We start from the raw sequence: 13466 nt of genomic DNA, 5'->3' as shown, positions 1-13466 counted from the left end.
TTGTCATGATGTGTGTTTTGTCCTATATTTATGTTATTTATTTATTTTAATCCCAGCCTCCGTTCCCGCAGGAGCCTTTCGGTAGGCCGTCATTGTAAATAAGAATTTGTTCTTAACTGACTTGCCTAGTTAAATTAAGGTTAAATAAAATAAAAATGATGATTCATTGGGAAAGATGGGTTGATCTGTGGCTGTCTGAAGGGTGGAATTGATAAGTGTTGGAATAATTATATACACAAATGTACAGTATAAATGTTCGAGGTCCTCCAATCAGGGGTGAGGGTGGGGGATGTGATTATTTTATGTTTTGCGTTTCGTTATTTATGTTTTGTGGTTTGGTTTCGTGCTGTAAGCGGTGTGTGTGCTGGTCCTGGTAGTTATAGGTGCGCTCGCTTCCATGCCTGCCCGGGCGTCAGGCAGAGCTTGGTTTTTCCCGCCCTTGGAAAATCCCTTTTGGGGCGACCCACTGACCGGAGCACCCACTGACCGGAGCACCCACTGACCGGAGCACCCACTGGCCAGAGCACCCAGTGACCAGAGCACCCACTGACCAGAGCACCCACTGACCAGAGCACCCATTGACGGGAGCGGCCATTTGTATTGTCTGTGTACTGTATTGTTGTTTTAAAGAAAGAAAAACAATTATATATATATACAGTACCATTCAAAAGTTTGGACACACCTACTCATTCATTGGTCTTTCTTTATTTTTAAAATATTTTCTTCATTGTAAAATAATAGTGAAGACATCAAAACTATGAAATAACACATATGGAATCATGTAGTAACCAAAAAAGTGTTAAACAAATTATTTTAAGTAGCCACCCTTTGCCTTGATGACAGCTTTGCACACTCTTGGCATTCTCTCAACCAGCTTCACCTGGAATGCATTCCCAACAGTCTTGAAGGAGTTCCCACATATGCTGAGCACTTGTTGGCTGCTTTTCCTTCACTCTGCGGTCAACTCATCCCAAATCATCTCAATTGGGTTGAGGTATGGTGATTGTGGAGGCCAGGTCTACTGATGCAGCACTCCATCACTCTCCTTCTTGGTCAAATAGCCCTTACACAGCTTTGAGGTGTGTTGGGTCATTGTGGGCGCTATGGGTCCCCACTATCGTCTGGGCTTGTGCCTAGCCGGTAATACACTAGTGTCCCCCAGTGACCGGTTCTTACATAAAACATCCTCCATTCAGGCTGCAAAGCCATCGCTTTCCTCCTTAATTAACTTTAATGGCGTGCTGCCCAACAACAACAAAAAGGAAGAAATATGCATACTGTCTTAATAAAACACAATTTTCCACCACCATGCTACAGTGGCTAATGCTACTTCCTGAAAATGCACCCTGCATTCAACCAGGGGTAATGCCATATTCATGTGCCAGTCCGAACGAGGAAACTCTGACATTTTGGACATATTTTTTTAGATTTGTAAGCAGACTACACTCATAAGGTGTATTGCCACCACCTACTGTATGAGGTAGCAAAAAAAAAAAAAAAACATCAGAAAAAAACAAAAGCTGTTTTAGTTGAAAACATTCATACTAATTACCAAAAACAAGAAACACTAACCAAAATTCCCTCTACTACCCGAAAAACCTGTACACCTTCAGTTAGATTTAAATGTCTACATGTCCGACTTGCTAACTGGTTGTAGTTATATGCATAATGCGTTCCACTTTCAATGAGATAGCAAGTCAGAAATGTCAGAGTTCCCGAATAGTCGCAGAATATTGAGGTCGTGGTGGCAGCTGCAGAGAAGTATTTGGGTGTGCGAGACTTGACATCAGAAGAGTCACAGGGTGTATTAAGGGGTGGTGTCTCATCCTTTCAGGTTATTGGACTGAGGCAGGACTAATATATTTGAATAGTGGAGTAGGGTGGTGTTATTTTTTTTTGTTTTGGTGAGTGTAGTGTTAAATGGTAGGGTATTTTTTCAAGCAAAGTATAAGGTAGTTATACTCCAGTCTAGCAGGTGGCGGTAATGCAACATTTATTGGATGCCAACCGCTGTTAAACCTCACCGAAGAATTAGAAAAATAGAAGGAAGTGTGTAGAAACAGACGAACTTCTTACACGAGTTGCGACTCACATTGGAGTGAAATACTGAATTGAAATGTCCATGGCCCAGATTGTACCAGGACAGTTTGATGATGCGGAGGAATCAAACAGGTGTCGACAAGTATCCTTTATTTGTATCCCTTTACTGCTAGTCGTACTTATCTCCTTGTTTGTTGTTGCTAGCATGCGTGGCATTGTCATTAACGTTTTCTAGCTAACGCTAGCTACCAACAACACAGGCATATAGCTAGCTATAGCTAATTATTTAGCTATTTCATTGTTTGAACAACTTATTGGATATGTTTTGTTTTTAAAGCGTGTTGAATTTGTATTTCACAACATGAGTTTTGACTAAATGCTCTAGCTAGCTACTTTAACCAGCTAACTGTATCACAACCGTCGTTTAACCAGCTAACTGTATCACAACCGTCGTTTAACCAGCTAACTGTATCACAACCGTGGTGATTGGGAGTCCCATAGGGCGGCGTACAATTGGCCCAGCGTAGTCCGGGTTTGGCTGTCAGTGTAAATAAGAATTTGTTCTTAACTGACTTGCCTAGTGAAGTAAATTAAAACCCTAGTGGAGTTGTGCCCGTGTTCTGTGCCTACTCAAGTGCTAGTTAGTATCCAAAATGCCGGCAGATGGCGATATTGTTCTACGCAGCCAGCTTATACATTCATACCCACTTGTGGACCGGTTCGTACATAACATTCTCCATTCAGGTTACAATTTGCGTTGATTTCCTCCCTAACTCAATTTAATGGCGAGAAGGCTGAAAAAAAAAAGTGAAAATATGTATACTTTCCTTATGAAACACAAATTCCCACAATCATGCGCCAGAATATCGCCATCTGCCGGCCTTTGGGCTGGCTAGCTAGTATAAAACAAGGTAGCCCATGTCTCTTTACATTGCATTTAGCATGGCAAATCTAGCAGAGCTTATTCAAGGAACGTATGTAATGACTCAAGACAAACAGCACTCTCCCTTTGTTCATGTAGCTAGCCAAGTCAATTATTTGTTTCCTTTCTGTCAGTGTCTCAATGTACGGAGCCTGACCACTAGCTATGTTTCTTTTAAATAGTGTTGCCATCACCCTTCCAGCTGAGGAGATGCTTGCGATAGAGGGCCAGGTCAGTGGAGTTAGCCTGGACACACCATATCATGATTTGTGTGAATATGATGAAGAGGAAGAAGAGGAGGAGGAAGATGAGGAGGATGATTGGGACTGGAATGAGACTGGGGACTTGACAAAAAGATACATGGCTAATAGAACAGGAATGAATCACCAGGTAAGTTCAGAACCTCGACATAGATCTCCACATCTTCGTCCTATTCTGGGCCATGTCCCAGGCTGGTGTGGTGTTGAGTCCCAGGCAGCCCAAAACTGAACTTTATAGACTATCAGCAAATCAATCATTATTTCAAAATGTACATGTGCTAGTGGAGGTTGATAATAATCTGCTCCCATAGCAGGAGCCAATATTGGGTATTTGAGACGATGAAGCAAACTGATGTCATCTGTTTTTTTTGTTGTTTTTTTTTCAGGCAAATAAACAAAATCTTAGTAACAAATCACAGAAACTGTCAACCCCCACTGACAAAGCTCTGAGGAAATTTGAACACAAAATTAATTTAGGTGAGTTCAAGTAGAATTTTTAGTGCTGAGCGATTAAGTGAAATTTTGGCAATTTTTCATTTTTTTAAACAACTAATTGATGACTGTTCAATTATTTTAATTCAATTTCGTTCTGTATTTCTTTCTGAGCTCAATGAGCACATTTCAGTTTCTGTAGAGATAAATCAAGATCCACCCTGAACTGTGCGCCGTAGTAGGGAATTGTAGTTTCCAACATGCCAATAATCTACATATTTTGTGCTTAAAACATAGTAATTAACTACAATGACCATAATCCATTGCACATCTACTTGTACGGTCTGTTTCTTTTACGCCTGCGACAGAAAAGACGACAAGCATGCGCGATTGTGAGGTCATGTCGCTAAGCAACAGCTGCTCTCTATGTCTCTACCTGAAATGATGAAAGTGATTGATAGTTGGTGTTCAGCATGCCTTATTTACATTTACGTCATTTAGCAGACGTTCTTATCCAGAGCGACTTACAAATTACTACAAAATAGTGATTTTCGTCAGACAGCATAGGCAGTAGCTCTATAGAGATGACTTGGAGTGAAATAATAAAAGTAATCAAATAATATACACAACAACTGAAATATTTTATTAAAGTAATGTGGATAAATTATGGTTAATACTGTCATGGGACTTTTATTAATTGTTTTATTCTGCGTTACAGCATTCAACCCAAGTAATCGCAAACCGTGGTATTTCTTTTTGATAATCGAACCGGAATCGAACCGTCCTCAAAGCACCAATCGCTCAGCACTAAGTATTTTAGCTGGGTAGATGGATAATACAATGTGAGAATTAACTGTATAGAGCGCTGAATGTGTTATTTTGTTTTACTGTAGATAAGCTCAACTATGCTGACTCTGTGATCAACAAAGTGACCGTGATGCAGAAACAACAAAATGCTGACACGTACGTAACCTGTCACTGAACATGACATTGCACTGCTTGGAATAAAGAGTACTTTGAATTCTGTTAGCGTATAAAAATAATTTTGTTGGCTGTTGTGGTTACTTCCGCTAGGTTTCGAGTGAAAGACAAATCTGATCGGGCTACAGTTGAGCAGGTGTGCTTTTAAAAATAGTTTTATTCCCGTTGGAGTTTTATAGTGTGTGTGTGTGTGTGTGTGTGTGTGTGTGTGTGTGTGTGTGTGTGATATATTTTACACAAATACATATTTTACACGTAAATACATGCATACAGTGCCTTCGGGAAGTATTCAGACCCCTTGACTTTTTCCACATTTTGTTATGTTACAGCCTTATTCAAAAATTTATAAAATCATTTTCCCCCTCATCAATCTACACAAAGTACCCCATAATGACAAAGTTAAATGTTTTTTTTTTTTTTTTTTCAAATGTATCTGTCATTTTGTCTTTGACATGCTTCACCTATATTTCAGGATGACATTTTAAAAGTTTTTATATATATATATATATATATATATATATATATATATATATATATATAAAAAGATACCTTATTTACATAAGTATTCAGAACCTTTGTTATGAGACTCGAAATTAAGCTCAGGTGCATCCTGTTTCCATTGATCATCCTTGAGCTGTTTCTTCAACTTGATTGGAGTCCACCTGTGGTAAATTCAATTGATTGGACATGATTTGGAAAGGCACCCGCCTGTCTAAGGTCCCACAGTTGACAGTGCATGTCAGAGCAGAAACCAAGCGATGAGGTCAAAGGAATTGTTCGTAGAGCACCAAGACATGATTGTGTCGAGGCACAGATCTGGGGAAGGGTACCAAAACATTCTGAAGCATTGAAGGTCCCCAAGAACACAGCGGCCTCCATCATTCTTAAATGGAAGAATTTTGGAACCACCAAGACTCTTCTTAGAGCTGACCACCCGGCCAAACTGAGCAATCTGGTGACAAGGGTCTTGTTCAGGGAGGTGACCAAGAAGCCGATGGTCACTCTTGACAGAGCTCTAGAGTTCCTCTGTGGAGACGGGAGAAACTTCCAGAAGGACAACCATCTCTGCAGGACTCCACCAATCAGGGCTTAATGGTAGAGTGGCCAGATGGAAACCACTCCTCAGTAAAAGGCACATGACAGCCTGCTTGGAGTTTGCCAAAATGCACCTAAAGGACTCCGACAATGAGAAACAAGATTCTCTGGTCTGATGAAACCAAGAATTGAACTCTTTGACCTGAATGCCAAGTGTCACGTCTGGAGGAAACCTGGCACCATCCCTACGGTGAAGCATGGTGGTGGCAGCATCATGCTGTGGGGGTGTTTTTCAGAGGTAGGGACTGGGAGACTAGTCAGGATTGAGGCAAAGCTGAATGGAGCCAAATACAGAGAGATCCTTGATGAAAACCTGCTACAGAGCGCTCAGGACCTCAGACTGGGGTGAAGGTTCACCTTCCAACAGGACAATGACCCTAAGAACACAGCCAAGACAACGCAGGAGTGGTTTCGAGACAAGTCTCTGAATGTCCTTGAGTGGCCCAGCCAGAACCTGGACTTGAACCAGATCTAACATCTCTGGAGAGACCCTGAAAATAGCTGTGCAGCAACGCTCCCTATCCAACCTGACAGAGCTTGAGAGGATCTGCAGAGAGGAATGGGAGAAACTCCCCAAATACATGTGCCAAGCTTGTAGCGTCATACCCAAGAAGACTTAAGATTGTATTTGCTGCCAAAGGTGCTTCAACAAAGTTCTGAGTAAAGGGTCTGAATAATTATGCAAATGTGATATTTCTATTTTTTATTTTTAGTAAATTAGTAAACATTTCTTAACCTGTTTTTGGTTTGTCATTATGGCGTATTGTGTGTAGATTGATGGGGGGGGGGAAAAACCTATTGAATCAATAGTATTAAATCAGAGATGAAAATGACATGTTATTTTATATGGTGATGGCATTCTGTTTGGATTTCGTACCTGATTTCAGTGTAAGCGTAAGCCTGAGTTCACTGTTGATTTTCTGTAATTTATTTCCTTGTATTGTTTGAAAGGTGTTGGACCCGCGGACGAGAATGATTCTGTTTAAGATGCTCAGCAGGGGTGTCATTTCAGAGATCAATGGATGCATCAGCACAGGCAAAGAGGCAAGTTGATCCCACAACGTCATGAGGTAAACGTATCCACCACTGTGGAACACTCAGGCCTCCCCGAGTAGCACAGCGGGATAAGGCACTGCAGATCCCGGGCTGTATCACAACCCGGCCGTGATCAGGAGTCCCTATAGGGCGGTGCACAATTGGCCCAGCGTCGTCAGGGTTTGGCTGGGGTAGGCCGTCATTGTAAATAATAATTTGTTCTTAACCGACTTGCCTAGTTATATTTATAAAAAAAATTGTGGGCAACTTATCGTCCTATGACTGGCATATTCAGTTTCATTATTTCAAAGTGCTTTTTACCAACAGGCAAATGTTTACCACGCAACCACTGCCAATGGTGAGAGCAGAGCCATCAAGATCTACAAGACCTCCATCTTACTGTTCAAGGACCGTGACAAATATGTTAGTGGAGAATTCAGGTGAACAGCATTTCCTGGCTTGTCTAAGATGGTGTTGTAAAACCAAGACCTAAAAGTAACCGTATTTCAGAAGGGGTCAATGTGGAACTAACCCATTTGGTGCAGTCTGTTGTGTACCGTAGGAATGGGCATTTGAAAGATTCTGTGTTGGATTTACTCGCATTGAAAAATATTTGAGTACTCGTATGTTAGTTTTAAAATGTGAAATAAGGCTGAAAGCAGAACATTTTTAATTTTTTTGCTGCACTTTAACTACTCTACAAACACACGTTAGTTGATTTTGTCAGTGCTTAGGAATGTAACCTGCTAAATAATTGCAATTTTATATTGAGTACCTGTATGCGATTTATTAATCCAATAGAAACTAATCGAGTACTCACCCCCATCCCTAGCGTACAGTAGACTTGGATTGCATCAGCCATGTTTAAAGCTGATGAAGTCTGTCGTCTGCCCTCCAGGTTCCGCCATGGCTACTGTAAAGGAAACCCCAGGAAGATGGTGCGAACCTGGGCCGAGAAGGAGATGAGAAACCTCATCAGGTGAGCATCCCCAAGATGAGCCATGGCAAAAGTAACCTTGGTTATGCTTTATTTTACGCCCGGTTTAAGGTGGTATTTACCCCTTTACACTCATACCTGTATACTGGTTGAAAATGTCAGATTTGGGCACTAATAAGAGCCTAAATTGGAACACAGTGGCTGTACAGTAACATGCTGTACATGACGTCAGAGCTCAGACTGCGCTTCACAGCTCTGTATGGGTTTTGACTGACAGACAATCTGAACTTGAGCACTGTGTGCGATGAGTAGTTGCGCCTGTCCCTCCCTCTATAATTGGGCTTTTGCAAAATGTTTTGTCTGAGTGAGGGAAATACTGTATTTTGAAAGATACTTTATGTATTTTATGTATTTTGAAAGATAAAAAAAGAATGTATGCATATGGACTTTGTCATCTTTTATTTCAGCTCATGAAACATGGGATCAACACTTTATTTTTATTTTTTTACATGTTGCTTTTATATTGTTCAGTATTCTTAGGAAATATGCACACTTTGGAGAGGTGTGTGTGTGTCCACTTGGAGACACCAGTTAGTCCTCTGTGTCAAACCCTTGTCATTCTCTTGTCTTATGTTGCACCTGCAACACATTGTCCAGGAATTTTCTCATGTTACTGAAGGTATCCAGAGGATTTTCAGATTTCGCTATCAACAAATGCAGCGAAAAGTACAGTAAATGTAAAATGCGCATAAAATCAAGTGTAATGTTTGAATTCAGTGAACTGTTGTCCTCAAATTTGGTCTAATAATTTTTCCATAATCTCCAAACTGTTTCAATTGCTACCATGCTTATGCATGTACTTTTCATATTCCTTCTGTAAAGAAACATTTTAATTTAGTGTAAATGGTTAAGAACCTATACTAGATACCTTCTGGAACGTCAAATAATTCAACACCATTGGGTAACTACTTGGCACCAAATGGTACAAGCCTACGCTTGTCAATGAATAACCTTTTGACCCTAAATTAACAAATTTTAATTGGTTTTGAAAACTGACTGAAAAAGGGAGGGACTACTTGGACTTGTCCAATAAGAAACGGCGGTTTTACGTTTGTTGCAACACTCTGCGGTGTGCACGAAAGAATACGACCTTGCGTTTTTGCTTGTCTCTCCCTACTGCCTGTCTCCAGGTTGCAGACGGCCGGCATCCCGAGTCCGGAGCCAATCATGCTGCGTAGCCACGTGCTCCTTATGAGTTTCATCGGCAAGGATGACATGTAAGGATGATCAGGCTTCGTTTCTGTTTTAACATGTCAATATTATATACCGGTTTGTATGTCTGGCTTAAAGGTTGTTTCCTAGTTCTATGTGTAAGTTCTGGTTCTATCTAGCTTGTATGTGTGTAGTGAAGTTGTGGTCCAAATCAATTCTCTCAAAAAGGACAATTAACTTATTCAACTGTAGTCATTGCTAATGTGATGAATTGAGAGCAAATAGGTTCAATAGGGGGTTTGTTCTGGAACTTCTGGTAAGGCTATGTTTTTTGATACTTTGACTATGTCAATGTTGAACATTGTTGTTTTTGCTGCTGTGTTATAGGAGTGTGTGTGGTGTTTGAGATACATTCTACACAGGTCTGCACACAAATCCACGTTTACTATAGAAAATTGATAAACGTGGATGCTTCTCCGGGCTTTAAAGATCTGTTTTAATCCGTATCTCTGGTCCCAGGCCTGCTCCTCTGTTGAAGAACGCTTCCCTGTCCGAGTCCAAAGCCCGTGAGCTGTACCTCCAGGTGATACACAACATGAGGGTTATGTATCAGGAGGCCCGGCTGGTCCATTCAGACCTCAGTGAGTTCAACATGCTGTAAGTTCCCTCTTGTTATCTTGACGTGTGTGAACTAAGCTTATTAGTTATATTCATAAGGTGTTTCTTCTTCGTTATATATTCATAGAGAATCAATGGTGTTGTGTCATACTGTAGCTCAGTTGGTAGAGCATGGCGCTTGCAACGCCAGGGTTGTGGGTTCGATTCCCACGGGGGACCAGTACTTAAAAAAAAAAAAATGTAATAAAATGTATGCACTCTACTGTAAGTCGCTCTGGATAAGAGCGTCTGCTAAATGACTAAAATGTAAAATGTCATACATTGAAATTACCATTTGAATTGAACGACAGGGAATATTACTGATTTGTGCCTTTAAGTAAAAACCCTTCCATTGGTGCAATTATGGAAGTTCCATTCGCTGCAAGTGCAATTTTGTCAGATACTGGGGTTGACTAAATTGATGCATTCAATTGTATTAATTTTAATGTCTTTTAAAAAAATATATTATTGCTTATCTTTCAAGGTACAACGACGGCGACGCCTACATCATCGACGTGTCCCAGTCTGTGGAGCACGACCACCCCCACGCTCTGGAGTTCCTGCGCAAAGACTGTACCAATGTCAACGGTACGTGTGGCCCAGGCCCGTATTCACATAGTCACTAGAGAAAGAGTTCTGATACCGGATCAGTTTAGCCTTTTTACCGTCATAATACATATGGCTAGGGGGAGACCTGATCCTAGATCAGCGCTCTGTGACATTGTCAATCAACCACAGCCTTAATGCTTGTGGGTAATAGAGCATTGCATTACTGTAGCGCAGATTCTTTCTTGATCATTTGACAAAAGCGTCCTTTAGCCATATTATTCTAGAAGGTTTTCGCAACAAAACATGTATGAAAGTTCTGTTTCGTTTAATATCGTCAAATGTAGCTACATTTGATCTGAGATTGCCGTCACTCCAACCTGACATGCACGTAATAATATGTGAAACGTAGAGGTTAATGTAGACAGGTTATAGGACAGGAGGCAGTCCATATACTAGGAGTGTCCAGTGCCTATTGTTTCTGTTGAAGTATGAGGCTCTGCGTTAGAATGAAAGGCTCAATGAGATTTGGTCCCATGTCCCTCAGACTTTTTCCTGAAGCGAGGTGTAGCGGCGATGACGTTGCGCGAGCTCTTTGAGTTTGTCACCGATCCCTCCATCACCAGCAGCAACATCAACCTCTACTTGGAAAAGGTGGGGGGGGGGGGACATGTTTCAGTTGATGTGAAGCTTGCTTATCTACACGATTGAATCATAACCTTATGCCGTCGTTTTGTCAAGTCAAAAGTTGCACTGTGGGCGCTCAGTACTTGGCGAGCGTGGCCATTTGATATGCCTGTGTTCATGATGGCTCTCTTCTCATTGTAGGCGATGGACATTGCTTCCGAGAGGACAGCAGAGGAGAGGTCCAATCAGGATAGTGTGAATGAGGAGGTACAGGCAGATTTATTTATTTTATTAAAAAATATATATATAAGATCGGATAACCGTGGTGAAATGTTTTTGGGCTCTTCCACGATATTCTAACGTTCTCTCTGTTTTGGTTTATTGTTGAACTGTGACAGGTGTTTAAGAACGCGTACATCCCACGCACACTTACAGAAGTGAGCCACTACGAACGTGACGTGGATGCCATGACAAACATGAAAGACGACGAGTCCTCACGCAACATGCAGAATGACAACGTGAGTTGACTAAAACCCTGACGTAACCGCTCAAACACACCATTCCGATACCAAAGTAGTCGACTTTGTCAACAACCCCCTAACTCATGGTTCACTTTAACGTATGCACAATTACAGGTTTCTCTACTTCCTGATATTTATTGTTTACTTTTCAGTAGCAATGTGATTGATCCAACCCCTACACTGTGTGGTTATTAATCTGGCTCTTCCGTGTTAATGGCTGTGATCTCTTTCTGATATAGATCCTCTACCAGACAGTGACGGGCCTGAAGAAGGATCTGTCTGGAGTTCAGACAGTAAGTCATACTCAATGCCACCATTTTCCCTTGTGAATTAGCAGCAAAGGTTACGTGTCCATTAAAGAGAGGTTGATATTTTGTAGAGGTATGGCTTTCTGTGGCGACTGTCAACTGAAATAAACAGCTTTTAATAATGGCTTCTATTGAGAATAAAGTAATGTGTGGTTGTGAATATTTTTACCATGACCCTGCATGAGTTGAGGAATGGTAAGTATGATTGTTGTAAATGTTTAATTGTTGACTGTTAATTCGTCCCTCCATTTGTAGGTACCTGCCCTGCTGCAGGACTGTGATGTGGAGGAGAGCTCAAGTTCAGAGGATGAAGATGAGGATGGTGGCAAACAGGAGTCTGTGGGAGAGGAGTCTCAGATTGACAAGAAGGTATGTTTCTATTAAGGCTGTGAAGGTGAATTTGTCAAGTAATCTTGCAATATTTAACTGCTATCAGCAGATACATTATTTGTTTTATTTTTTTAATCGTATTGCATTGGAGGTATGAATAAATAAGGAAATTACAAAACTGACCAGAGGGAGTGAGCACCTTGTGGTTATTGTAACCCTGCAACTGTGCACACTACTTTTAGGTTATTACATGGCCTATACAAAACTAAATCTGGAGCATGTTCTGCAAATATCCCAAACTATTTGGATATCTTTCAGTCTGAATTTAAGTTACCTAAAATTACATCAATGTTTTAATGTAACACTCTATACCCAAACCTGTTTGTTTTAATCTAACATTCTATATCCAAACCTGTTTGTTTTAATCTAACATTTTATACCCAAACCTGTTTGTTTTAATCTAACACTCTATACCCAAACCTGTTTGTTTTAATCTAACACTCTATACCCAAACCTGTTTGTTTTAATCTAACATTCTATACCCAAACCTGTTTGTTTTAATCTAACATTCTATACCCAAACCTGTTTGTTTTAATCTAACATTCTATACCCAAACCTGTTTCTTAGGAGATGAAGAAACTGGCCAAGGAGGCCCAGAGGGAAAAGAGAAAAAACAAAACACCGAAACACGTGAAGAAGAGAAAGGAGAGGGTTTCAAAGATGAAGAAAGGCAAATGAGTAGACCCAGTAATCGGGAATACATCAGACCTAAACATGAACTTTTATCCCAGTGACTTTATGAACTGATGAAAACCTCCGTGCTCAACACACACTGGCCTTCAGTAACACTGTAGTGAAACTGGTGAACAGAAGTGTGGTATTAAGCCACACGAAAAGACATGACATGTGGGGAAAAATATTGTTGCCGATGTCAGGTGTCACGCACAATGCTTTAGTGTTTTATGATAATCGCTATATAAAAGCAGTTCAATTAAATGTAAAAAAAAAAAAATGATAAATACATATAAGTCTAAATGAAGTTGTACTTTACCTTAACATTTTACTAAAGAGGTTTCAAGGCTCTTATATGTACAGTTACTACAACAGCTTGCAGGGCAGATGCTCCTAATGGTCTGTACTAAAGCTCATCATTTGGAAACCAAAATAACCACATGAAAATTGTGTCTTGCAGCTAGCCAGTCCTCACATTTTATAGGGATGGAAATAATTAAACATTATTTACCTCGTGTTTGTAGTGTATATTTTATTTAACATGAAATACTTAATTTGACTGATTTTTATCCCCATAGGGAAAATTGTATTTGAATCCAAGAAGTGCAACGTGCCCAGTTGTTATACTGTAGCGTGACATTACATAATGGCATTTTGTCACGTTAACTTTATATTAGCAGAAATGACGATGGAACACTGAAATGACCTAATTCATTGTAGTGGCCACACTTCTGTGAATACAACATGCTATAAGCACAAAGTGACATACATTTTTTTTATATTTCTATGAACATTTTATTTCAGGTGTTATTACCACTTGCCTATTCTGAT

General features: G+C 40.4%; 1 protein-coding gene across 1 annotated transcript; it reads left to right on the top strand.

Moving 5' to 3' along the window:
• Positions 1-2023: 2023 nt before the first annotated feature.
• On the top strand, positions 2024-13152 carry riok1 (RIO kinase 1 (yeast)). The gene is made up of 17 exons (XM_014188363.3): positions 2024-2172; positions 3145-3352; positions 3609-3699; positions 4548-4617; positions 4729-4771; positions 6682-6774; positions 7093-7205; positions 7664-7744; positions 8893-8979; positions 9434-9571; positions 10056-10159; positions 10665-10771; positions 10946-11011; positions 11143-11262; positions 11505-11558; positions 11829-11942; positions 12531-13152. The coding sequence occupies exons 1-17, from the start codon at positions 2117-2119 to the stop codon at positions 12639-12641; spliced, it is 1656 nt and encodes a 551-aa protein (XP_014043838.3). The 5' UTR covers positions 2024-2116; the 3' UTR covers positions 12642-13152.
• Positions 13153-13466: the final 314 nt, after the last annotated feature.

This window comes from Salmo salar, chromosome 03, assembly GCF_965601325.2.
Source record: "Salmo salar chromosome 03, fSalSal1, whole genome shotgun sequence".
Taxonomy (NCBI): Eukaryota; Metazoa; Chordata; class Actinopteri; order Salmoniformes; family Salmonidae; genus Salmo; species Salmo salar.
Note: the sequence above shows the minus strand (reverse complement) of the source record. Positions and strands in the feature narration are given on the sequence as shown.

Bases quoted from the DNA above. Each gene is read 5' to 3' on its own strand.
- riok1 (XM_014188363.3), top strand. From the start codon at position 2,117: ATGTCCATGGCCCAGATTGTACCAGGACAGTTTGATGATGCGGAGGAA. The intron at 7,745-8,892 runs GTGAGCATCCCC...GCCTGTCTCCAG, and splicing joins GAGATGAGAAACCTCATCAG to GTTGCAGACGGCCGGCATCC. The intron at 11,943-12,530 runs GTATGTTTCTAT...CCTGTTTCTTAG, and splicing joins AGTCTCAGATTGACAAGAAG to GAGATGAAGAAACTGGCCAA.